The sequence below is a fragment of the Pagrus major genome, chromosome 11, assembly GCF_040436345.1.
Source record: "Pagrus major chromosome 11, Pma_NU_1.0".
In the NCBI taxonomy this organism is placed as follows: domain Eukaryota; kingdom Metazoa; phylum Chordata; class Actinopteri; order Spariformes; family Sparidae; genus Pagrus; species Pagrus major.
The window spans coordinates 23,483,002-23,510,610 of record NC_133225.1 but is presented as its reverse complement, the minus strand read 5'-3'; the positions used below and the strand labels follow the sequence as shown (position 1 = coordinate 23,510,610).

Sequence of the window (27,609 nt, the reverse complement as noted above, 5' to 3'; positions counted from 1 at the left end):
ACTGTGTTTGCAGACCCTGCATGTCACTCTTAAAGGGTAACTCCACCTATTTTCTCACATTAAAGTGTGTTTACAGGTTTTGGGGAGTACTACTGCATATGTGAAAAAAGTAGTATAAAGCCTTTCGCAGCTCCAGAGAAAGCTACGTGTAATCTGATAAATTGCCTCTGGTGATGTCACTCAGTGGCTAAGATGCACTGTGGGTAATGTAGGCACCAGGTTTTGAAAAAAAAAGAGGAATATGTGGAATAACAAAAGGTGATTAAAGGTGTGGCTGTCCTGCATTAATTTGTTTTAAATCTGTTCATTATGATTCCAACAGTGTTATAGGCGGCAATCCTAGCCCAGTGGACTGCATTCCTAAACATGGTGCCTACATTACCCACAGTGCACTGAGTGACATTACTGGAGGCAATGTATCATATCACATGCAGCTTCCTCTGGAGCCACAAAAGGTTTAATATTACTTTTTTCATGCAGTAGTAGTCACCAAGACCTGTAAACGCATTTTAATGTGTGAAATTCATGGAGTTACCCTTTACGCAACAAACTCCCATGTATCTAGGAACTCTTGAATTGGACTAAATTAGACAGAGTTAGATTAGTCATGGAAAATAAGAACTGTGCGAGTTTTGCTTTTGTATCAAGTAGCAATAAAGTTGTAGCAGGACATGTTTGAGTTAATTTGTCACAGTTGACATTACACGTCCTACAATGTGACAATGTCGATGCTGAAAATGATATATTGTGCAGCCCTAATCTGTATTATCAACATGATATAACAGTATTGATTCCAACTACTTCAGATAATAGTTAACATCCTCCGCTGCTCAGTGTTAGGTTTGGATCTTTGTGCTCTTTAGGAGAAACATAATCATCTAAAATGAATTTAAATGGGAGAAATTAAAGGAATAAAAGCATATTGTTTTCTTCCTTGCCTGAAGCAAGGGAAGGTAAATATGCAGCTTTATATTCATGACAAACTGGAAAATGTGTGTTAAACTGTATAATGCAATTTTGTCTGTGTAGAAATGTGTGTTCTTGTACTTCTATATTTGTGAGGACCAATTTTTAGATCTTAAGAGCGAAGACACCTCTTCAAAGAGGGTTAAAATTGGTGTTAATGGTTTATTAAAGGTGAACGGTTAGCAAATCTAATCTGCAACAATTAATCCATTAATCAATAAAGTGTCAGCTATATATTTAGTTTTTTTTTTACCCCTCTAGTAAACTGAGTATCTTAAGGTTGTAGACAAAACAAGACCACTGAGGACACCATTTTAAGCACCGATCGACAATTTTCCCCATTTTCTGAATAATCAATTAATTGAGAAAATAATCCACAGATTGATCAACAATGAAAAAAGGCATTAGTTGCAGCCTTGTGGCACATTAGACAGGAAATTATTTGACAACTAGGTTTTGAACTGTTAGTTGGACAAAACAAACTTTTCCCAGAGAACTTGGACTCAATTCTTAATAATTGGAAGATTTATAGATGATCAAATTAACTGTTAGTTGTCTCTAGGCTGAGGTGAGGCTAAAGGTTGACCATAGGCATGTTGTTGTGACAGTTAAGGTTGGGGGTGCATTATGTCAGTGCAGCGAGGGTCCTCACGGGAATAGAAATACAGACATATGAGCGCGTGAGAATGTCTGACCTGCAAATGTCATGAGGACATCACAGTTCTCTGTGGGCACCGTTTTCATCCAAGACTTATGAGACATGATGTGTCTCCCAGCCTGCAGCAGCCGCTTTCCAAACAACTTATCTGAGAGCGAGACAGACAGACAGAGAGACGGACAGACAGACAGAGAGAGACAGAGGAAGGGGGTGAGAGACAGGCAGAAAAAGAGAGACATACAGTGGGGGAGAAAAAGGGAGAGAGTCACCTTTTCAAAGTGAAAAAGTATAAGGAGCAATGACATTTCTAACATTTTCAGCAAACCCCCTCAAAAACCCCTGCTGCCCCATCACACACACACACACACACACACAGACACACAGACACACAGACACACAGAGAGAGAATCGTCCTCCTCGACGGGACAGATTTAAATGTCACGCCGCTTTGCCTCACAACACGAGATGGACAAAACTAATCCTGCCCTGCCAAGACCAGAGGCCACACATTGTCCACACGCTCTGAACTGTCACATACACACACAGACACTTGGCTCAATCAACTCAACACATGTAAGTGCAGCTGTTTCTCAGTGTTGTGACGTGTCCCGAGTCCCAGGAATACCCACAAAAAAAGCCTTAAATAATAAAAGAGCCCTCTTCAAGGTCCTCTGCACGAAAAACTTCAACGATTCTGAATTTGAAGCCAGTACAGTGGATTCAGCTCCTGTGTAGAATTACCTTGTCTCTATTCCAGAAGTCAACACCAAAAATAGCTCTTCTGTAGCCCCACAGTAATGTCACATTATTACACAGTCGCCCTTATTGCAGCAGTCTGAGAGAAAATAATGCACAGCACATATTTCTTCTAACTCTTACGTCATGGAAGAATTTGCATTTTTAAAAAAACAACTGCAGCATTTGTGTCCAGGCTCAAATGAACTTTATCTTCGCCCTGACACCTCATTCATCTGTCACCGATCCTCTGAAGTCTCACATTCCCACCGATATGTTCTGCAGAGAGGCGGCTGTGCCAATAGTTTAAAGAGGACTAAGTGATTCTGTAACCAGTGTAACCTCAGACCCTGCTCAGCTGTCAGAGAACAGTTTGTGAAAACCATTTCCTGGGTCCTGAATAATAATGACAGCAGCCTGGAGAGAATGCCCGTCCCACAAGAGCCAAGTGATCAGTGAGGCATGGAGCGTCAGAGGAGGCAGAAAGTGGGGCACTTTCAACAGATCACACACGGGCACGCTTAGTATCACATCCAGCCATCCAAGACTATACTAATTGTTTTAGTAGAAAATGTTAGATCTCTATAAGTGCAAACAAACTACAGCTACAAATCATCTTACACATGAAGCTCCTGTACATCCTATACCTGGTTGCTTACGTGCTTACACAAGTGAATGCGCACTCACAAAGGTCAAGGCCATGTCAGGCTGTAAATTTAACCATGATGTCACCTCTACTAGCATGACGCTGTAAATCACACAGTATCTCCGCCTGCTCTGTGGATCCAATAAACACCTGTCTCATGAAACCATCATTGTGCTGATGCTCAGGGTGTCCCTCTACTTCCTGGAAGAGAGCATTGACAGAGAGGCGCACACCGTGGGGCTTCCCATAATCAAGCCTGATGGTCTTTTCAGAGAATAAATTTGTTTTCAGTGTTTACAGTACAGTATGTATGCATGAAAACATTGCAGCAACATGCAGCCGAAAGCTGCAGCACAAACCACATCACTATGCCCTTTTCAAAAGGCTGCAAGTACATTTTCTGCTGTCATAGTCTCTGTTTTTTAAAGTTCAACTAATCAATATTTTCACATAACCAATGAGGCAAATTACTGCGTGTAACTGAGAGGGGTCACTAGGAGTGAAGAACCAACATAAAATCACTCAACCTTGAAGTAACCTTCAACCCTGCGGAGGTTTAAGGTGTATCTGATATTCCATGTTTGTGTTGCTCCAGGACCATCATTGAAACTGACCAATCATGCTGACGATGTTGGGGATAGACGGATTATCGGTCTGGCTGATTATCCAGGCGGATATTCAGCATCTTTCTGTTAATCAGTATTGGTGATTTTCTGGCTGATTGTCGATGAAATAAAATAATTTAAAAATGTGCTACTTTGGCTCTGATGCAGCATCCTTTCACACGATGTCCCGCCCACAACACTATCTGATTGGCAACATGTCACAGTTGACCTGTAACCTGTAAGCCTATAAACAATAAAATAATATTAATCTGCAAAATAACTAGTAAGTAAATTTATCAAATACATGTAGTGGGGAGGAAGTAGAAAGTAGCAGAAAAATTAAATACCTATGTAAAGTACCTGAAAATTGTACTTGAGTTCAAAAAGTCTTACTTTTATAATCATATCTGAACATTACTTTGTTTAAATATTGCCTTTTTTTATCTCCTTATCTTGTTGTTCTTTTTGTTCCTCTCTGGAAAGCACCACTGTTCTCACCTAAAAAGTGCTATATAAATAAAGTAAAACAATAATGGCTGCCATTAGAGACACAAAAACGACAAGCTTTACCCAGTAAATCAAAGAATTCGTCTTCCTTTTCTTAAAAATTCAACATGACATATAGTATTTTACTGAAGATGATATTTTCTGTCAAGATAAATCAAAACATGTCACAGTAACAAACTTGTACCTGCAAACAGAACTCGACTTCGAGGTAGCATTTGGATCCCTCTTCAGTACTTACAAAGAGGTTGTGACAGCTTAATCTGGTTCCATACAGCTCTTCCCCTCTGAAGAACATTTTCAAACATTGCAACCAGCCGAACAGGAAACAGAGCGAGGTATATTTGACTTTTTAGTCTTGAGAGGTGCTCCTAGCTACAGAAATGTGACTGGCCGCTCCACTGTGCTTTAGATGAAATGCTGCAGGCAGAGCTGCGACATGACAGCAATTCTAATGAGTCCTGTATTCATCGCTGAGGGCAACACACACAGCGCACACACACACTCCTGGAACAGCAGATAGATTGGTTTCAATGCTTCAATTTATCAGCCCCAACGCTGAGCGTGGGTTTAGGTGGTTTGCATGAATTTACGTGTTTGTTACTTGGTTGAACATGATGAGCGATTCAAATACATCACCCATCAAAGCATCACTTCACATGTGGTTTTGCACGACACAAACAAACCATCTCTCATCTCTCACACCTGAGATCAATGGCCAGCTGAGCAGAATATTGAGTATCGAGGATCAACAGGGCTTTTCAGGGTCACAATTAACACACCGACATTAAATATTAAGGTTTACTACAAATCTCAAGATGCGTTTCCTACATTTAAGCTACATGCAGTTCACTGAATACACAAAACATCAGCTTCACCTTCTTGATTTTGAGTCATTATTGAGCCGTTATCTACAATCCTTTGTTAAAACTCGATTGCCTCTCATTATCTCCATCTCCCTCCCTGTGATTGATTTTACGAGAGTAATTAATTTGCATTGATGGCTTTTACCTCATCAGTGTTCTTCATGAGTAGCGTGATTGCCACAGATGTTTTGCACATGCAGTGTGTGATGGGTTATACACTGGAAAACATTTGTGTTTAAAAGTTTGGAGTTAAAGTTCGATACAGCCCAGCCCTGTATATACTGTACTAGTAGTTACATAGAAAAGGGATCCCAAATGTCTTTTAATGCTGGCAAAGTAAGTGCATTTCTAAGTTTGAAAGCCCCCTTTGGCCCTGTAACAGAAACCAGGTCGCTGTTGAGCAGGTTGGCCCATGACTAGCAGTGATACAGATAAAGCCTGTATTACTCACGGCCTTCACAGCGAGACGACTGTTCCAGGGCTAATGCTTATCAGACAGCAGCCAGGCAGGCGTAACAAGCAGGGCGTCTCTCTGTGATCCGAGTCGCTCTCTGAAGCATTTCTGTGGGCTGTTTATGTGTATGTGAAAGTGTGTGTGTCCGCGCAGGTGCTTGTCTATGTGCCTGCGTGTATGAGCCTGAGATATAAAGTGCCAGATTAATAGGGTGTAAGTCAGTTATGAAACTCAGGCGAAGCTCTAAAAATGAAGGTCACAGACACTTAGGGAAAGATTTGATGATGCATTCACTGTCTTCACTGGCTGTACTTCATAACTCTCTGGTGTTTATGCCTCGCTGGAGCAGCTTCGGGTCAACTTTGAAGATTTTACTAAGTCAAGTAGGGGATATCTGAAGTTTGGGCTCAGTCTTTAGCAGCTGGAACAACAGTTTGGATTGGGTCAAAAGAAAACATACTATAATTGTGAATGTCAATCAGGTCACTGTGTATTTCTAGTTAAACAAAGCAGATAGTCCGGCTTGAAAATACTGAAAACACACCCACACTCACAGACCAACAAAGATGCTTTTTACGTATTTTGTCCCCTTATGTCAACTTAAATCAAACAGTGACCTCATTCATGTCTGTAGCTCTGGACGTGGCAGCAGCCGTTCGAGCAATGACTTGAATATCAACGTTTTTAGAAAAAGATTGTTTCATTTGACTCCTCCATAAAAGGAACAAAGGACACAATGCTTTCACTTTTTCTTTGTTATGTGAAAACAAAGAGATAATTCAGCAATGGGTCGGGAGAGGGCAAGTTGTTGTTCCTCAGCTATGGCGCTGACTAAATCGGCAGAACAATTTTAGAAGAATTTTATGATGTTACATTGAAGTTGACCATCACGTCATCATTTTATCCTATTTGTGACATTTGTGTAAATCTTTGTCCTCATTAGCATACGATTTGTCGAGTAATGGCCAAAAATGTGTTTTGTGAGGTCACAGTGACCTTTAACCTTTAAACCACCAAATTCTAATGAGTTCATCCTGAGACATCACGTTCAGAAGAACGGGACAGACGGACGACAGGAAAAACATGACGCCTGGTGCACAAAGAAAACGTGTCAGTTAAAGTATTTCACCTGAAAGATTCTTGTTTTTCTGCCAACCACTTTGTTGATTAGGAGTAACTGCTTTAGTGTGTTGCACAGGGGCCTCTCTCTAACGCTCACTGCAGCTTCATACTGTGTATTTCATTTGCCTTAATCCAAACAAGCTGTTGCTGGAGTTAAACACATCGCATTCAACAGAACAGAACTCATGATATTAACAGTATCAGGATAATAAAAGATAAAGAAATGAGAGTATTATATGCACCTAGTTCTTTATTAAATATTATACATGGGGAAAATCCTGTTATCATTCTGGCTGAAATTAGACTAGGCATAAAGTCCTCTTGTTTGTTTAACCAAGTATCCAATCATGACATGGCAACTTATTTGCTGAGTCACCATTGGTCTACAGGTTAATCAGGTGTCCACTTTACCTGATGAGGCCTTTCTTAGTCGCTGTATGCAAAGTTAAACAAAAAAATCACACCTGAGAGCAGAAAAGCAGTACGAGGGTAAAACAGCAAACGTGGAAATGCTTTTTACTTCAACTTCGGTTCACATCCTAAAATCCCAAAAAATCCTAAATCCTTTGCTGTGTGAGGACCAGCTGTTAACAGTGGCACATTAATGCCTACATACAGTACAGTTGGCATCATTAGGAGACAAAATGTTCCCCCTTTTCTGATTGTCTGAGGCCTGCAGCGCAGATTTACCGCACTGATACGATGCTGAGGATTTACTCTGTCAGATGCACCTCTAGTAACAGATGCCTTTGCTTAGTATGCCTTGCAACATTGTGTTTTTTCCTAGGAGGCTGGAGACTAGGGCAGGGTTTATATCTTCTCAGCAGTGAGTCATTTTGAAGTTCAACTCTTATTCAGCCAGTCTAATAGAGACAGACACAAACACACAGATATAATGTAATAAAGGCAGAGAGACTGACAGAACTCCCAACAGACGCAAAGGGAGGAGAGCTAACAATAAGACAGGCAGAAAACATTCCTACTGTCACATCCACTGAGTGTGTGAATGAAACAAAAGACCCTATTAGAACGATTACATCAGTAAGTGGGACAGAGAACCTAATCAGGTTCAAACACCCAACAATTGACTTAATTAGAGTCATCTCCTTCTCTGACTCTCTGTGCATCGCCAACCAGCACTGACAGGTTGCCGCCCAGCCACAATGGACCATCAGGCAACACTAAAGACAGACAGGGCCCTTTAAACATCACATCACTGTATTTTTAAATTTTTTTTTTTTTTTTTTTTTTTACAGTAAATTGCTCTAAAATAATATAGCAATATTTTTAGCCTACATCATGATACACTTTTATTTTGGGATTTCATCAAAAGGACTTCATAAATGCCAGGACTGGGTGACAACATCAGATATCAAGATCATTTTGTGTCAGTGATTTTTGATAATCATCAGTAACGTGGAAAGAATAATTAAGGCCTCATTCAGACCAAATCTGCCGTTGTGGCAAAAATGCAGGTCCCCCATTCATTTTAATGAGAGTAGTGTGTTTGGACTGCGGCTTATATCCTCATGTGTCATGTTTCAGTTTCCACTTCCTCAATCTGTCTGTTTTCCCGCCCTTTTTCTGTGTACACCTGCGTCTTATTAGTTGTTCACCCCCAGTGTTTTTCCCTCACTCTTCGTTTTGCATTTGCTTCCTGATTCCTCGTGTTATTTCTGGTTTGTACTTTTTGGATCCTGAGCAGGAAAGCAGGAACTAAAAGCAGGACTATCAGCTCTCATTAAAGCTCGCCTTTTGTTGTCAATCTGCCTGCCTTCGTGTCTGCATTTGGGTCCCCTTTGTGTAATACACTCAATTTGGCCTTGTGCACCAGTTTAAAACACTTTTTTTCACCTGTGCAGAAAATCACTGTAGGACCAACATGAGCCTACAATGGCAGAGGAATGCTAGTAGCAGAGCAACATAGCAGCTTTTTCTTTTGGCAAACTGGTTGGGGTTCAAGTTCACAACATGATGTCACACAAACATGCCATGAAATGACCCTCCCACACCGCTGCAATGCCGGATTCTGTCTGAATGCGGCCTAAGTGGGTAAAGGCAAGCATCAGAACAAGGAGAACAGTCTGTTAAGTTCAGAAAATGACATCACATTACAGTAAAGCAGCCTTTAAAACCAGGACTAGACAACACTTATGCCATATCACAATATAATGATCTCCTTTAAGAGCCTATATAGTCTCATATCACGCTAACATTAAAATATTGATAAATGCCCAGCCCTACGTGCACACGGAGGCACAACAACAACCTAAATACTGAGTCATCAAGTCATGCAGCTGAAATGTCTGAAATAAAAACCAAATCAGACAGTTTCACCTGTGATCAAGCTGTGGTTTCTACAACTGCAGCCTACATGTGTCACAGCAAACCATAACCCACCTCACCTCTTATCTGTCCCTTTTCTCGTTCTCTCCCTCCTCCTTTCTCCAACCAACCAACACTCACTTCAGCGCTTGTCGCAACGGCCACCTCACTGCACCCTCTCAATGCAAAAGGTACACAGTGTGCATACATTTTGGTACCAAACACTCCCAATTCCACATTGCATCTTTCTTTCACACTGGCAGGTGCACACACAGATGTGCTTTAGATGAAATGAAAGCCCTCTCTTCCTGGTGCAGCAGAGCTCTCCTCCTGTCTTTTTTTTAAACTGTCTTTCACCTCCAGTCTGCTCCTCTCTCCCACACCATGGACCTCTCAGTCTCTCTCTCTCCTTTATATCTTTTAGTTGCTACCATCCCTGCCTCTCTCCCTCATCCAAATCCTCTCTCTTAGCCCCCCCTGGGCAGAATCTCTAAGTCCCTCCTTCACTGCATGCTTTCTTTTTATCTCCTTCTTTCTCTCAGCTCTCCTGCCTTCACTCTCACTCAGGCCATCTCAAGAGGTATTTGTCATCATCGTGCACATGGAGCTCCTATGGATGATGCCTTGAAACGACGCACAGGGAAACAACAAGGGGGAAAGCTTGATAGTGATACAAATAAACCTGGATTTAACAAAGAGCAGATGCTTCGATTGCCAAGCACTAACACAACAGTGTCTTTTGCAAAGCTTCCTCTCTGCTATTAGCATTACCAAAAATATCTCTTATCACTCAGTTGAAAGACATCGAAAGGACTCAGGGTACATGAAGAAGACCATCCTTTAAGATTCTGACAAATGACAGCCAGCGAGGCTCAACGTCAGCTGCGTTTTGAGAAAGCATGTAATCACAACTGGTTTCCTGTAGGTTACAGTCTGCAAGCAATTAGACCCGTAGCTAATTAACAAACATCTTCCTCCAGCCATTAATAAATACTGCTGACATAGTCCCAGCATCACATGTACACCAATTATAACAGACTCAGGACAGCTATGGAGTATTATTCAAAAATAAAAACTAAATTTAGAACAGTAAAATAATGAGAACGGCCACGCCAGCAGCTCTGTAATGACGTACTGATGGATAGGTGTGCTCTGAGATAAATGCTAACATCAGCACGCTAACATGCTCACAATGAAAATGTTATTTAGCCCATATAATGTTTAGCATGTTCATCATCTTAGTCTAGTGTGTTAGCCTCGTAACCTTTGTAATTAGCATGAATACAACATTCACATAATATTGGCACAACAGGAAAAACAGAAAAACTCTCTGACTCTGACTTAAAGACATTCATCTATTATTCCATTATGGTGAGTCACACTAACAGCTTTGTAGTAATTCCAGATGAATATCCCAAATTAGCTTCTTTTGTTCTGTTACATATTTGTAGCATAGAAGAAGAAGAAGGAGGAGAAGAAGAAGACAGAGAAGAAGAAGAAGGAGAAGAAGGAGAAGAAGACGGAGAAGAATAAGAAGAAGAAGTAGAACAACAACAACAACAATAGTTGACAATTTAGTTGTCCAGAAATGGTGGTAAAAAAAGACAAGTCAGCAACTTTAACAACTTTAACTTCTAGGGTCCATGAATGGCAGTCCATCAGTTATTTCAGTGTGAACCAAAGTGGTGGACCAAACTAGAGTACACGCCACGCTGCTAGAGTGGCTAAAACGTGACTAGAGAGACGTGTTCAGAGATAAAAGAACCTGTATATGATGGAGTTGAGATTAGGGCTGTCTTTCTTCGGGAACGAGACAGGAGATATCTGTTCCACCTTTGTGACAAATGGCGGATGTCAGAACTCTGGTTTCCTCATTAACAGGAGCAGGTAGTATAATAGGGACTCGTCCTTGGCTTCAAAATAACAATGATTACATGCGACACCGGAGCCACCGATGGCTACGGGCCAAACGAAAGACGAAGCAAGACCACGTCGGAAGAAAAGAGCCGCCGTGCTCACACAGCAGAATAGTTGAGGTATCACTTTTCCCCATCCCGTCTTCTTCCTCTCCTTTACATCACTTTTTGTCTCCGCTCCTCACTTAGCCTCACTAAATATGCTTCCTTCGTCTCCCACACGCTCTCTTTTTCTGCCAAGTAGGCTAATCAGCAGTTCATTCTAGGTTAGCTGGTTAATTTGGATGTGAGCTACCTCAGTGAAGAAGCATAGAAACAGGGATTGAGCCGTCATATCTGTTATAAAGCTGGGGTTACATGAGGAAAATGATGCAGTCTACTATTCAGTCAAGTAACAATCATGAACCAAAGCCAGCGTTGAATCCCTTTCATGCCCAGTCGATGCAGACTACTCCTTCAGACAACCACGTACTGGTTATCTAACTGGCTGAATGGAGCATTGTCAATGTGGAGATTACGAATTATGAATAAGCGAGTGGTAATGATGAATATAGTGGAGTGAATAGCAGCCTTTGTGAAGCAAACAGACCTCGTTATTGAGTAGTGGGCAACTGCCAAAGTGGAAGAAGGGTTTTCTGATTAACACACAGAACCAAAGGAGACCGATTACACAGCAACAATGTGGACGCACGCAAGTTGTCATTTCTGTGTTATATGGAGCAGCTTCAAGGGTCAACGCAGCACCATGACATTTTTGGAAGATATAAGGCTCGATATTCTGATACAGCACGGACAAATACCTGCAAAATCTTTTCCTTTTTTTGGCCTTTTCATTCAACAGGAAAGCCGAAGAGTGACAGGACATGGGATGAGAGCGAGGGGGGAGGATGACATGCAGAAAAGGGCCACAGGTCAAATTCAAACCAGGGGTAGACCAAATTTTTTTGGCCAATCATCAGGGCCAATATTCAGCATTTCCCAATTATCGGTATCAGCCATTTTTCTGTCAGACTGCCGATAAAATAAATTAATTTAAAAATGTGCTACTTTGGCTCTGATGCAACATCCTCTCACATAATCTCCCACCAGCAACACTATCTGATGGGTAACACGTCACAATTAATAGCCTATTAACACTGAATAATCTGAATCTGCAAAGTAAATAGCAATTAAATTCATCAAATAAATGTAGTGTAGAGGAAGTATAAAGTAGCAGAAAATGGAAATACTAGAATAAAGTCCCTCACAATTGTACTTAAGAACAGTGCTTGAATAAATTGGACAAAGGCGTATTTAATCACTGCTTGTTCAAAATTTTGACACAAAGAGATTCATTTTAACTATGAATGAAAAAATGTTTTTCAGTCTCCTTGATTTCTAATAATCAGTATCAGCCCTGAAAAAGCCATATCAGTCAACCCCTTATTCAAACTCTGGACTGCTGCAGCGAGGACACGCCATCTGTACATGGGCCACACGCTCTTCCTACTGAGCTACTGGGGCGCCCCAATACCTTGAAAATATTACAGAATTAAGACGCAGTTGCTGACATAATCTCAAGAAATATGCGTATATATCGTTTTCTTGCCTCATATCTGTTGGTTCAATATGAAGCCATTGCTTAGCTTAGCTTCAAGATCATTTTGATGATCCTGTCTATATTTATTCTTTTGAATCAGTCGAAGGAAGTTATAGTTTAAGAGGTCTGTTTATCATTGAAACCTGCAAAGTGAGAACTAATATAAAATACAGATATGTTTCAGTTTCTTTCCGCTGAATTAAAATGTGAAATGACTAAAAAGTAAAATAATTGACGGTTACACTTTAGAGGTATATTGATTTTTTTCATTCTTTGATTTCACTGATATTCTGATTTATTTGATGGATGGCACAGGATGGGCAAAAATAAGTCTCGGGTTTCAGCCTATTCCTTTTTGGTTATTGATTGTGACTTTTTTTAAAATGTAGTTTATTATAATTTATGTCACTGGAATAAATATTATTCATTCATTAATTAAAAGTTTTACCTACAGGCAAGGGGAGGGCCTGCTGCACAACAATTCAAATTTAATCACAAACGTTTTTGTTATTCAGAGCGTGCAGAAGGTCATATGGAGGACCAAACAACTCAGGGGTTCAGAGAAAACAGACTCATACATTTTTAACAAGCTTTAACAGAAGGTATTAGTATCTAATGCAGGCCTATTACTCTGTTACATCTGACTGACTGTAGCAGACTTATATCTGGAAACCTTCTATCTGGGAACGTTGTCACAACTATTTAGCGGAGGTTAATTGAATTATCAGAAGAAATATAGAAATGAGATTGCTTTCATCAAAATTGAGGGGAATCAGTTTGTGCCAGAGTCTCAGGAGGTCGTCCATAATTATAATCATTATATTCATTAGATGATCAGGCACTCTAATGTAGTGGGACATTCCAATAGACTTCAGGCCAACTGGGTATTTCTGTGCACGTCAGAAATTATGCTGGGCACTTAGGCAAAGGAAGAAGAAAGGATAATAGAGAAGCAATGAGTCAGTCAGTCGGATGGCTGTGGACTTACCAGTGTGTATGATGGTACGATATTCTATTCCTGGACAGGAAAGATGGGAGGGAGTGAGATCAATATGCAGAGAAACCAGTGATTATTGTACATTACTACACCATTCCTCTCACTTCCTGCTCAATGAGAAGCAGAGGAAGACATCTTCAATGACTTAGCCAGCTTTGATTTCTCATGCCTTTCAAAAAGGGAGCATGAGGAAGATCTATACAGCATTTCGTCCTGATTTATTTAGCTCCAGTTTCTACGGAGGGATGGTAGGAAGGTCAGTAACACTATTATAGATGTGACAAAATGGAAATTTTTTAAGCAGAAGAAGCACTGCAGAAGCAGGATAGTAAGGTTAACACAGTTGTTTTATTCAAATGTATTATTCTGAAGCAGGACTGAGCAACTATTTTTATAGTTTTTAAAAAATGATTGCATCTTTAAGTCTGTGCAGCCTTCTCAGTTAAAAAAAAAAAAAAAGAGGCAAATGAAATTAAATTTGTCTTTGTGAGTGGAGACAGTCAAACTCATAGAGCCTCACACAAACACCAGGCTGTTGACTCTAATGCATCAACAAACACCGATCAGGAGCAAAGTGAAAAAAATCGAGATAGTTCACTCTCAAATGCAAATACAGATGTTACAGCAGTGGCAGTGCGCTTTATTTTCCTTGACAGCCAATTTCTTCGGCCATCATCAGAAACACGGCACAATCGCAGCCTTGTCGTGGCCCTTTGCGAGGGGAAATGACAGGGGTGAAAGCTGCAGTGAGCATAACACAGAGCACCAGGTTCATGATTCTCTGACCATCTGACAAACAGGTGTGTAGCCAACAAAAGAGGCATGTTGCTGCAGATGACGCACAGACTACATGTTCTTTTATACCTGACGGTGTGGAGTAAACGAAAAAAGGCAAGAACAAAGAAGACAACAGAGGGGTAAAGGCAGAAGAACTACATGAGAAGCGAGCTCAATAAAAGCCTGTACTTTACTGTTGTAGGCTGCCATCAGTCAACATTGACGATGTGCAAATATATGAGCTGGAACACAATGTTCCCCCACAGCTGTAGGAAGACTTCACCACATTCGAATTCTTATTAAAGATAGCGGCCAGAGTCCCACGAGGCTTCTCAGACAAGGAACAAAAGATGCAAACCAAAACTTCACAAAAAGGAGACGAGTGAAAACATCAGTGCTAATTACACACTCCAACCTCCTCAACCCCGCTGACCCTTCAGCGGACGAGTCAGTACAAACTCACGCTGAGCAGCCGAGCTTTGTTTAAACAGAGCCGCTTCATTTAAAATTCTAGTGGAGATCCCAAAGCTCCCAAAGATACCGAAGATGTCAGGCTGAATTATAAGAGACTGTATCACAAGGACGCACATGGAAATAAGAATATTTCCATTTCATGGAAACGGTGCAGCCATAAAACCATGGAGTCTTGGGTTTAAAAATGTAATTCAGTGCAGACATGAAGTGGCTTCAATAAACAGCTGATACAGAATATATGTAATGTTGTTAAATCAGTGAGGAGTTAGATATTTTTCCAACCTGAAAGCTACTTAGGAAAAGCTGGAAGCTTTAAGGTGCTGATCTAAAGTGTAACAGACTCCTTTAATCTTTGAGCAACATCACTTATGTCCGTCAAGTCAACGTGTAATAAATGTCTTCATTTTGTATTATAAAGTGGCCTTACTCTCATAATAACCACATATCAAATGACAATGTGAAAGTGGTCGCTCACACTGATGAAGTGACTGAGAGTTATTTCCAGAATCTTCAGCTTTCCTCAGCTTAACAGTCCGAGCTCATTGTTTAGCTGTCCAGCCACACTTTTACTGTTTTGGTTCACTCTCGCTGCTTAATTTTATTTTTCAGGCACAGCAGGCAGCTGTTTTTATTAATAAAAAAGCTCTAAAACAGAAATATAGACTATCTGTTCAGCACCAAACAAAACAGTTAGCGACCAGCTGGTGAACATAGTGGAGCAGTTAGCAGCTAAAGAGCCACTGGAGACAGGTCTGGCTGCACAAATTCTCATTTTGGTATAGGGGGAAAAAACATCCTTTTAAGCAAGACTTGCCACTCGGTGGTCATCTTGGCATGCCCATTTTCAGTTTGTAGGCTTCTAGCTTGGAGGTTGCAGTTTCCTGTATTGAAAGGGATTTTGGAAACAGTAACACACAGAAAGCGTAAGGACACGATCTGAAACAGGCGCCCGATGGCAGGCTTATACCAGCAATTTACATAAAAGGAAGAAATGTTTGACTTCTATTTGCAAGCCAGAAACATGACTCAGAATAAATGATAATTTAACTGCTGGATGTGTGAAAACACATCTGTTTGCAAACAAGTTAACCATATGACCATGCTGCATTTAGGGTCCTCGGATGCATTTGCGTTAAGTCAGAATGTGGGAGCAACATGGATGCCAAGAAGAAGTCGTTTTGCATTTATCGCTCAGAGCCTTAAAACAATGCAATGACAGCTATTTATAGGATTCGAGTGACAAGAAAGTACAAATGAAAAGGATCAAGTAAGCCAAATATAATTAATTTCAACTTAATATGCATGTTAGTCATCACAATGTCTGTATTTGCTCAAAAATATGGTGCAAGTCCAGCATGATTCAGCACCTTATACCGTCAACTTGTCAACTCCTGTACCATCATTTTGTCTGACTATCTGAGATGTTGTTCACGTGACTTTTCCGAAACGGAAAAACATTTTTCCAATTATTCCGACACCACGTAAGCGCACAGTTAAAAGTTGATGTTTCCACTGTTCATCAGTTATTGCGCATTTAAGGAAAAGGTAAAATTTTGTAAGTTGTTGACACTGTTGATGCAGTTTTCCCAATAAACAAGTCTGAGCAACAATATAATTCATAGTAGTAGATCACAAAAAACCAGTGTGTTCACTTACACTACCTAAACATATGCGTTTCTTATGGCTGTTATCATGTTGTGTTGCTTTGCTTAGGACTTTTAAAAACATTTCATATCTTGATAACATTTTCTGTGATCTGTATACTTGATTTAATATGATGCTTGGTCCTTGGCTTGACTTTTTGAAGGTTAACAGCGCTGGCATCATAGAGAGTCTAAAAAAATGACGCGTGCCATGCTGACAGATGTTGCTTCTGGCGAGCGTAAAAAGAACTTCAACATAAACAAGGAGAAGAGATTAAAAAAGAAACGGCCAGAAAAAGGGAAAATGCTTAATTGTAACAGGAGATTTATTGAGGTGAAATCTCAGGGGAGAACCCTCTGCCAGGCTCTTATCTGTCATCTACAGCTGTGGGCTTTATGCTAATGTGCGAACAGAAAGTGCTTTTTTCCCCATTACAGTTACTGTCTCTAAACACTTCAGTCGGATATAAAGGGCGGAGGCTGATGAGCTCTGATTCTGCACTAAACAAGCTCCGTTCCTGCCCTACGCCATTACCAAACAAGATTCACACACAGAGTTATGTGGGATAAAAAGACGAACATTAGCTGGAAGAGAAAAGCAATAGAAGAGTGACTCCTGAGTGATAAAGTCATCATCACAGGAAGCCTGAGTGTGCTGCAGCATTTCTGAGTGTGCATTACTTCCAACAAACTGATTATGCTGCTTTCTACTAAGGTTTAACTTTCGCAATCTGCCTGCTACAGAACGTGATGAGGAGAGGTTGATGAGGATTGATTGCGCCTCTCTACCTACCAAACAGAAGTAAAAGTACTGTAGAGGGGCTAAACAGAACAAGTCAGAGAAGGATTTTAAAGGGAAACAAGGATGAGAGATGATACAGACCTACATTACAGACTGGATGTGCTTTAAAACTCCCTTGCTTGTCATTGACTGGCTCTGTGCTCACACTGACATGGATAATATGTCTATTGTCATCTATTGTCTAGCTGGAGGAGAAGGAGCTTTTCTCCCCCATGTGTTGTACGTTACACTTTCATAGCCCTTTAGTCTTCTCTGGAGGCTGCAGAGTGGCTAATGTGGAGCAGTTCCCCATGACTGAGGCTAAAAACAGCATTCTTCACCATGGTCATTGTATCTCTCCTGGCTTTGCTTAGCAACTACCCAAAAAAAAGCAAGAAATCAAATCCAGGCCTCGTCAGTACAGTCACAGAGGATGAAGGACAAGGTGACCGTATGCACTTCACTTCCAGTTTTCCTTCAGGAATGCAATATGAGTTACACACCGGAGGAGGCTGGTTATTGACCCAGCTTTGATCGCAGAGAATGAAGGCTAAACTCTCCGATAAGGTCTCTGGCTGCGACATGTTACTGCAGCAGGCAGCCCACACCAGCAGCACTCTCACTCTCCGTGTGCGTGCAATGCATTAAGCTCTGGAGTGTGCATTATGATTTTCTGCTTACAGTCTGATAATCTTCATGGCTATAAATGGAAAAGTGTAAATTTCCAGAGAGCATGAATGGGGATTTAGAAGTTGGTGTGCTAGAAGCAAAGAAGCATTATGTTGATATGATTAAACCATTTAAAACTTGAGAATCTAGGCCAAGTGAATCACCACTGGCAAGACAGATGGTTTATCACAACTCAGGGAAAGTGTTTGGAACTTCCTGAAATGCACCCGCAGCTAATGGCTCTGGATATAGGTGTCCGCCAGGGCTGTAGAGGGCTAACACACATAAACTCAGTTTACTCATCTTCTTCAAAGGAAACACAAGGTTTACTCACCTTTTTACATAACTTACCCAGCTGTTTATCCAGCAAACGCTTAAAGTTTACCCACTTTGCTGGTATCTACAGAGCAGAGCAGACCCCTAACTGTATCTGACAGTGCTGGTGAGACAAGAGTTGCGATGATTAGTCTGTTTTTTAGTCAATCAATTAATCGTTTCAGTCATTTTTCTAGCAAAAATTATCAAACATTGCCTGGTTCAAGCATCTTAAATGTAAGGACTTCCTGCTTCTCTCCCTCATTAATGATAGTAAATGAAGAATCTTTGGGTTTTTGTGATGTTAGCTGGACAAAAGAAGCAATTCAAAGACGTCGATTTGGGCTCAGAGAAATTGTGATGAAATTGTTTTTATGTTCTTTTTTATCTTCATTAATCATGAAGATAACAGGCACATCAACTGAGCTCCAAGTGGGATCATCTCTACATTTTGAAATACGAGCCGTCAGGAATCAGGTGACAAAAAAGGCAGTTGTTGGCGGGATGTTGCGGCCACACTGATCCGCCAATGAACGGATCTAAATTCAACGGAGCGTGCTGCTCTTGGTTTGTTTAAGGATATATTTCAATGCAAGAAACACTTCTTTGAATCTACCAACGCCCTGAAAATGTCCACAAATCTAGCAAATAAGGAAGCAACATCAGCCCTGTGCAGCCAACAGACCTTCCTCACCTCAGGCATAACAGCTCGGTGTGGCCACAGCTTTTCAGTGTAACCAAGGTCATCTAGCTTTATCTGGAAATATATCCACATTTCTTCCTCCTGACATGACTTGCCTGGATATATATAATGCCATATTGGATTAGACTTGTTTGAATTAAAGGGGACCTTGGTGGAGGTATGCGCTCTACTGAGTGGCATTTTAGATTTATTTCTGTTTTGACAGGCCTACCGATGATCCGACTCAGGATACCGGCGGAGATACAGTGCTGTTTTTTCCTATGCTAAAACTCTGAATATGTTAGGACGGGGATTGCTGTGACACTAAAAACTGACTCAACAGCCCACTGTGACTGAATGACTCCAACTGATTGCACAAAAACTAAATTTTGACATTGATGAAACTTTCCTTAATGTGGATCTGTTACACCAAGGCCGATTTATGATCTGCTTAATAAGGTCAGTCTTTGTGTCGATATCAATCCGGCGTGTCGGATTGGTTCATCCCTAATCCTCACAGAAACACGAGGTGATGAATCTTAGTTTCTTGCAGCAGAGAGACAAATTTGGGGCGTTTGGATGAGCAGATACAGCCACACAAACTAACATCATCAAGAGAAAATCTATTAAAATGATTGCGGCACAAACTGCTGTGTTTACCACCAGCTGACCATTACCTACTTCACTGTAATGATCTCAATTTAAGGCAAGCTGCTCCCATTAAATATGAAGTGTTATCACAGTAAAGAGCTGTAAATGTCTAGAGTCATCCTGATGGTCTGCTTAATTCCACCATGACATTTCTTCCCCCATTAACAGCCGTTCCCCCCCCCCCCAGTGATCTGTCACATGTGTTTGACCGATCAGGTAAGGTTAATTAAGCTCTAACATCACTAGCATCAAGGTCACCCCACACAGAGGCGATTTTCCTCGATTGCTAATGCAGCTAATGTGCAGCTCAGCACTCACTCTAGAAGGGGAGAGGGGCAGGAGAACAGGAAGTATATCTCTGTGGAGCATGCGATGAATAAGAGTGAGATGGGCAAAGAGATGTAGAAAGAGAGGCATTAAGTTCGGAGTCATTAGGCACAACACACTGCTGTCATTATATCATACTGCATTACTCTCATCAGCCCCTTCATTTAGGAAGCTGTGGGAGGGCACAAAACCAATGGCTCAGTCCGTCTACTGCTGTGAAAAGCAGCCCGTCTTCCTGGAGGTTCAGTGTCATGCTTTTTCCTCTCGATACGGCCCTGCTTTATTTAAAGCAACCTGTGTGACACTGAACCTGCCTAAATCTGTCTGAGGCGAAGCTGAGGTATTCTGCTTGCTCAAGAGGCAGAGAGAGCGTGAGAGAAGAGCTCCGGCCAAGAGTCTATGGATGAGTGCGGATCCCTGCTTAATACATTTTTCTCATGCATTTTGCAGACTGTAAAGTGCATGTATTAATGCCGGGCATCAAGGACGGAGTTAAATAAGTTTACATAGCTGAAAATGGACCCTGCAGATCTCGCCACTGCCTCAGAAAAGACGTGCGCTATCAGATCAGAACATGGGTGAGATTTTTCATTTTAGATCGACTTTACTTGCTAAATCTGCACACTTCTCTATATTTTATAAAGTGAAAACATATTTATATAGTGCAGCAGTTTAAATAAAGGAAAGAAATGGGACCGTAACAAATTTTCAGCATGACCGGCAATGACCGGCGACCAGCCAGTGTCAGATACGTCCGATTCTGTGCCGATCACATTTACACACATGCCGTCCGCCCCCACTAACAGAAACGCCTGCCAGAACTGAAAGAATGAAACTACATATTTTATGTTATTTACCCAGAATATGTGTGAAAGTCTTGACTGCAATTTTCCGTCATTTATAGTCGTGCTTTCTAACGCCTTCCTCCTCTCTGCTGCCAGTGTTTCACAGGGACATTACTTGAGTTGATGACAGTAGGTGTTGTGATCTGTTGCACCTGTTTTCTTTTGGTAAATCATTGTAGCTGAGGGATATGAACTGCACATTTACTGTGAGAATAAGGAGCCGTTGACTGAACCAGAGCAGCAAACTTTTTTTTTCCGCTTCTCCCACAGATTCTTTCCGTGTTTACCTTTCACAATAAGAGTCCCGGATCTACAAGTATACACTGTGTAGGGTTTATGAGAGGGAGATAAAACTTCAGTAACAACCCATTAAAATAGCTTACAACGTGTTATTTTCATTAGTAATGTAATAGTCAGTGTTTAATCAGGAACATACAATTGAATTTTACATTCGTATACAATTCGTTTAAAAAGAGTGTCTTCGACTTTTCTTCTAATTCTTTTTATATCGCCGTGTGTCCCTATCATCTCTAACAAACTTCATTTGAGTTCAGAAAGCATTCCTACCTTTTCATTTGTTGGTTTATGATGCAGCCTGTTCTGTAGCAGTGTGACAAAAATCTTAATTCCTGCATATTTTGAAATGGGCAATTAAGAGCTAGTGTCCTAAATGTGCTGAAGAATGCCCGGGCATGTGGTTACAATACATTCATTAGTGAAGTATTTTGGTCAGAGAGAAACTATTCAGCTGTCATCTACACACAATCTCATTAAACCACGAGTTTCTGCGGCCCTCAACAAAGAACACTCACTGTGAATAAAACCTGAGGATAATAAATAAAAGTAAAAGGTCATTTGTTTTATAACGGAGTGAGTTCAAATCACACAGATTTTCATATCAGAGACACATTTATCGTCTTTTTCCAAAGTGAGAATGAATCTATCCTAACAAATGTCCTACATCCTAAACCTCTGCGTCTGCTGATTGGGCAACCACAAATTACATGACCTGATTTCCATAACACAGAATCTTATCAACACCGGCCTCAGAGGGAACACAAACTAATTGGTGAGACTTTTACGATGCTTTTTTTCTAATGATGGGCGCTTAATTAATCTTTGAAACGCCAGCTTGTGAGTGTTGGAGCTACAAAGGAAGATGGCTGAGAGGATCAAAGTCATTCCAGTCTACTGTGTGGAGGGATTAGAGGAAATGTGGTGGAGGCACGGAGACAATCGAGCATCCGAGCCTCCAGTGAGGAAAATCCGTCCGGGCTGCAACCAAAACCTCAACCGGAGAAATCACCCTGACTCTCTGCTGTGCTCGCTGACTGACACTGACACATGTGAGGGCGGTTATGTGATATCATGGTAATCCCACTGAAGTCCCCAATCCCTCTCTCTCATGACCCAGGCAAGGAAATGTTCAGGCAAGTAAGGGCCGGAGGTTTCAAGAGCTGTCACTGCTCCTAACATTTCTACTTTACATATCCTACCTTTGATCGCTTTCAACAATAAAATGGGATGTAGTGTTTTACCACCTCTAAGGCAGTAGTTCACTCATTCCCTGTGAGTAATGATATTCTACAAAAAACAAAACAAACAGGGAGGAGACGCCACTTGTATTTGACAGCAATTTAGCACAAAGCAGGTGGTCCTGATGCTGTAAATTCTGTCCCCAGAAAAGGGAACGGATTATCCCAAAAAACATAGTATCTGCATGACTTTTTTCCTCTCTCTTTATCTTCTTGTTTATTACCTCCACCAAGGAGGTTGTGTTTTCATCCGTGTCGGTTTGTTGGTTTCTCAGCAGGATTACACAAAGACTACTGAACAGATTTCCACTGAACTTGGATGGAGGATGGGTCTCGGCCCAGAATAGACCCCATTAACGTTTGGTGTGGATCCAGATAAAAAGGGACAGATGCAGGGATTTTTTCTCACTTTCTTTAACATCGTGCAATAGGCCATTTTTCAACATTTTCACTAATTTCTCAGGGAATACTGCATGGGGTTCTCTTACTTGTGTATTGTTTCAAGAAAACCTATATGAATATAAACGTTCATCAGTGTTATCTGTGACAAGGTGTTCATTCATTCATTCATTCATTCAATCTTGAAGATGTCCAATCTACTTATCAGGCAAATCGGTCCTCCTACTTGTGTTTCCAAATTATTTTCCACATTACCATATTGACTGACAGATCCACACTATGCGAACAAAAAAACGTGAGTGTAAGTAGCAGATTAAAAATAAAAATACTAGAGGAAAGACAAAACGTATTTTAAATTACATTTCAGTTACAGTGCTTTCATCCAAAATTCTGCAGTATTTTGATAATTGTTTTATGTTTTAAAATTACCTCAACTTATTTCTTTTTCAAAATTCACCTCTGGGATTCCTCCACGTGCCACCAAAAGGAGCTCACATACCACAGTTTGAGAATAGAGGCATTAAAGAAAACCAGTCACTGTTAATGGTGCAAAAGGAGAAAGTCATTGGCTATATCAGGCTTCCGTCTAGAGGGGATTTCAAAATAAAGAAAAAAGATTGCAAATTAGTTAGTGAGTCATGATTTTGATAAATAGGCTGTGACATTATATTTCGGGCAGATCGCCCGCCCCTGCAATAAAAGCTTTTTAAGTTTGTTCCTTTAAGAAGGCAGTGTGCCACAAGTTTTCTTGGAATATTCTTTCCATCTGCTGTCGACATAAAATTCCAAACTGATCGGCTAAAACCGTCTCATATATTCTCCATGTCAAAGAAACCCAAAAAGAAACATTTCAACAGTCACGATTTGAAACTCTCTAAGACTACAACTGATATAATCACAATCCCAAACAGGTTTCTGTGCTGACAGTCAAATAAAAACTCATCAATCTCCTGCTGGACAAAAGAGGTCAAATCCTTTCATGTCTAAACACATGCAGTCATAGAAGACCACTGCCTACATACAGCTGGCACCAACTTCAATTATCTCTGCCAAGTTAGAGCCACTCAGAGGGCAAAGATCATCCTGGCAGACCCTCAACACCCTCTCCATTCAGAGTTTAGACTCCTGCCATCAGGGAGGAGGAACACTTTCCCTGGGAGAGACAAGTCAAACAGATATCAGACATCATGTGTCTCCTCAGCTGTTAGGCCTCCTTACTATTGCACACGATGGACTGATGGACTCTTAGTGCTTTTATAACTCACTGCAACTTTAATGTGATGGCATCTACAGTATGTTTATTATGAGTATTTACTGTATGTTCTTTATATTAATTTGTATGATGTGTACCGGTTGTGTTGCACCTTAATGGAGACTCTCGAATCCAGTCCCATAAAAGTGGCAAACTTGTGATATCAAATCAGAAACTATCTGATCAAACAATAAGCAAACAAGATGAAGAATCTGACCAGGCATTCGATGGCAGCTGTCAGTAAGCTACTGGACAGCTTTGGATACTTGCGGCTACATTTCGGTCAGTTACAATACACCATCGAGTATCGAGGCTCTACACGTTTTAGACCACTGAACCTAAAATCTGTGAAAATGTTTACTCTCTGCCTCTACCCTCACAGGAGTAGACCTCCATCCCTTCTCTTTACTCCCAGCTAATGAAGTGACTGTAAAACTGAACTAATCTCCACATTGCTGACCCTCAAACCCTCCTGTAACCCACTCGAGGGCCCGATGAGGCTCAGCTGGGTGCCACCTTCTCAGCAGGATGACATCGGGCTGCTTTTCCAGGTAGCAGCCACCCGCTCAGGTTACCTCGACCAAGTGTGGAGAGGAGCGCTCATCCGCTCACAGCCCACTGCTCCACTGCATCACTCTGCAGCAGGAGTCGCAGGAAGCAGCACACAGCACACAGTCTCTGCACCCGCATACAGGAAAAACAAGCCTGGCTCGGCGGCAGCTGAGACTCTACACAGCCTAATATTGTGGTGTGTTCCAAAAATAGCCTCACTTGCTATTCTCGCTATGATATTCAAATCCACTATCAGTGTCATGGAGAGCAAACAGAAGGCATGTTTGTTCTGCGTACCTCTGTCTGAAAATGGCAAATAACACCAACAAATCAACAAATCATGGGAATATTATTGTGAGAGGGGCAGCCTTTATGATCCAAACCTCTTAAAATCACTAAAACAAACATGGGAACTCATACTGGAAACAGACAGCAGCAGTCTGTAGTAGAAGTCTAGCCAGGCTAGTTTAGAAATCCCCGGATGACATCATGAAGTTAACAAACATTTGGTTACCTGGAGGAGAGACGAGCAGACAAAAACAACTAGCAGCCAATCATAGCCCACTAGCAGCCTGCAAGGATGCTGTGGAGGAAACTATAGCAGCAATTACTACAAGCACCTACAGGAATACTGTGGAGACAGGCTCACCCTGACAGGAGGGAGGTGTATTCAATAAGGTCAAAACCAGACACCGGGATGAGCCAAAATGTAGCCATTTTCCCAAAGAGAGGGTATAAATGGGCTAATTTATGAAAGTCGCTGCTGTGTGAGCATGCGGGACAGTCAGAGCCTTTATTTACAGGCCTGCAGTCTGATCAATTGGTCATTTTGGGACGCCTCGTGGAGACAAAAGAACTGTGCCGATGGTGCGGCGCTCGTCTGGCTCCCCAACATCACGTCCACCTGTCCTCTCCTCCTTCCTCACCCACATCGTCCAAAGCGAAAGAGGCGCACTCGACTCACCCAGTACACCGGAGGAGGCTTGCGGCGGCGCAGCGCCCGGCTCCGGCCTCTCCGCGTCCCCCTGCTGCGCTCGGTGTCGGTGCCGGGAACTCTCGGTGCCGTCGCCGGCGGTGGTCGCACCGCTGGCGGCCGCAGCGCCTGTCCCCGCGTCGGGCATGCTCTCTATCAGCGAGGCGCGACGGAAGATGAAGATATTCTCCGGGAAATTGTGCAGTGGTGTCGCATGTCAGGAGGAGGGCAGAGCATGGGTGTAGCGCGGCGGCCGGCGGGGGTCCGAGGGAAGGGTTAAATGAGTGTGAAAGTGAAGTGAAGGTTGTCGGTGTGGGTGCAGCGGCGGATCATCCTGGTGGTGCTCTGGAGCAGGATGCGCGGCTAGATGGAGAGAGCGCTCCTCCGACGACTATAGAGGAGGGACAAAGAGAGGGAGGGCGGGGGGAGGGGGGCTGGGTGACACACAAACATGCACACACACACACACACACACACACACACACACACACCTTACAACAACTCACAACCCTGATGACTGTATGAGTAGACTCTCAGATTGTCCAAGCAAAGGAAATCCTTCATCAGACATTAAAATCTGTCAACTTGTGAAACTGTTACAAACTCACTTTAAGAGTTTAAAATACTGTAAACACATTTTACAATAAGCAAATAGTCTGATTTGGATTCTTTATGTTTGCTGTCCACTCAGAGAAATGTATTTTTCATCGCCCCACAGTGACCTCTGCCAGCAGCCAGCCTTCAAATTGGTGCCAGAAATAGAATCCGCTCGGCTATTTTAAGGCAAAACCCAGACAAACAAATGCCTGGCCTACTACTATCACTACTGCTAATATGATCAACAAACTGCAGTTATATCGTGTGCTCTCTCTGAGCTCTCTGTACCTACCTTTGAGGCTGCAGGTGTTCTCTGCAGTCCAGCAGGTAGACACACTATTGCTCCTCTGTGAGTGTACCCTGGAAGATTAAATAGACTATGATTTATTTATTAATGCAAAAATATCCTCATAGATTAAATTTTTAGTGACACTCGGGTCTAGGGACAAGTCACAGCTCTTCACTTCACTGGACACTGTATAATACACACTGTGTGTGCAGCAGCTGGAGGATTTGAAATACATGTTTATCACATAAACTGCTGCTTTGTCAGTTCATCACTGTATATTTAAAGGTGCACTGCATAGTTTTGGGGAAGACATTTTAATCAGAAGAGAAAGATCTTCATGGACTGATTTTAATGCCTAAACAAACTCTCTTTGTTTTCATGACTGAATAAACTGAATAAACAAACTGAACTTAAAGGACAACACAATTTATACTGTTTTACTTTGTTTATATGTGGCGGACCCTGCCAACTTTCCAGCTTCAAACAGTGTTCTGGGGACCTTATTTTCCTCTGAGAACAGCTTGTTTATCAGTTTTGGAACAGATTGATATTTCTGAGATTGTATTATTACTTCATTAATATTGCAAATATTAAAATTCTGACCTTGAATTTCTTCTCCAAAACTACATAATGCCCCTTTAAGAGACCATACTTTATTTTAAAATTTGGCAAACAATCAAGTCAAACAAGGCGGCCTGTGCCAAAGCAAGCCTACACCCAAACACATCCTTCAAAACAAACACAGGTGGTGCAGACTGAGTCAGTTGATTCTCTGGAAAAATCTGTCATAAATAACCTTAATGTGCAGCTTTACAACCAGTGGAGGCATTTAAGTGTGTGTGAGTTGTGTATGTAAGTTGGTCCTAAAAAAGAGAATGTATTTTCTCTAATCAGATCCATCGTCTGATTCACAGGAGTCTTTGTGGTCAGAAGAGACGAAGATGTTTGTGTACTGACTGTGCTCAACAGTTGCGAGGTGGTAGCTGTCATGCTTTGTGCACAAACAGAGCCGCCAATAAATTATTGAGATCCCAGGTTAAGGATTGCTCCCTGGGCCTCAGGCCATGCCTCTTTGACATGTACACAATCCAGCTCCCTGGCCAGCGCTCCTGGATGCTGTTTCACTGTAAAACCATACAAGCAGGCAGTCAGGCAGGCAGGCAGGCATGCAGCCCTCCCCCTCGTATGGCTCCCTGCTCAGAAGTAGCTCGTCTTCAAGCAGAAATTCTGCTTACTCACCACCCTCTGGGCTGACAGCTGCAAGGAGCTGCAGTGGGGCACACACACCAGTGTACATGTAGCCTTTACTGTGTGTTTATACATGAAGCCTATAAAGAACTATACAGACCACACGACCAACAATGTTTAGTATAAGACACAAAAACTTATTCTACGCCACCCACACCAAAACAGTGACTGAAAATTAACATGAAGACAGAGTTGATTTACGGTAAAAAAAAAAAAAAAAAAGATTA

The 27,609-nt window shown here is 41.6% G+C and overlaps 1 protein-coding gene across 1 annotated transcript in view; it reads right to left on the bottom strand.

Moving 5' to 3' along the window:
* Window positions 1–25,580, bottom strand: part of ano8b (anoctamin 8b) — a 48,440-nt gene extending 22,860 nt beyond the window's left edge. Inside the window, exons 1-2 of the mRNA XM_073475821.1 lie at window positions 25,240–25,580; window positions 1,662–1,772 (exon numbers count right to left, since the gene is read on the bottom strand). Coding sequence (XP_073331922.1) covers window positions 1,662–1,772; window positions 25,240–25,396 — 268 coding nt within the window. The 5' untranslated portion in view covers window positions 25,397–25,580. The remainder of the gene's footprint in view (window positions 1–1,661; window positions 1,773–25,239) is intronic.
* Between the last annotated feature and the right edge of the window lie 2,029 nt (window positions 25,581–27,609).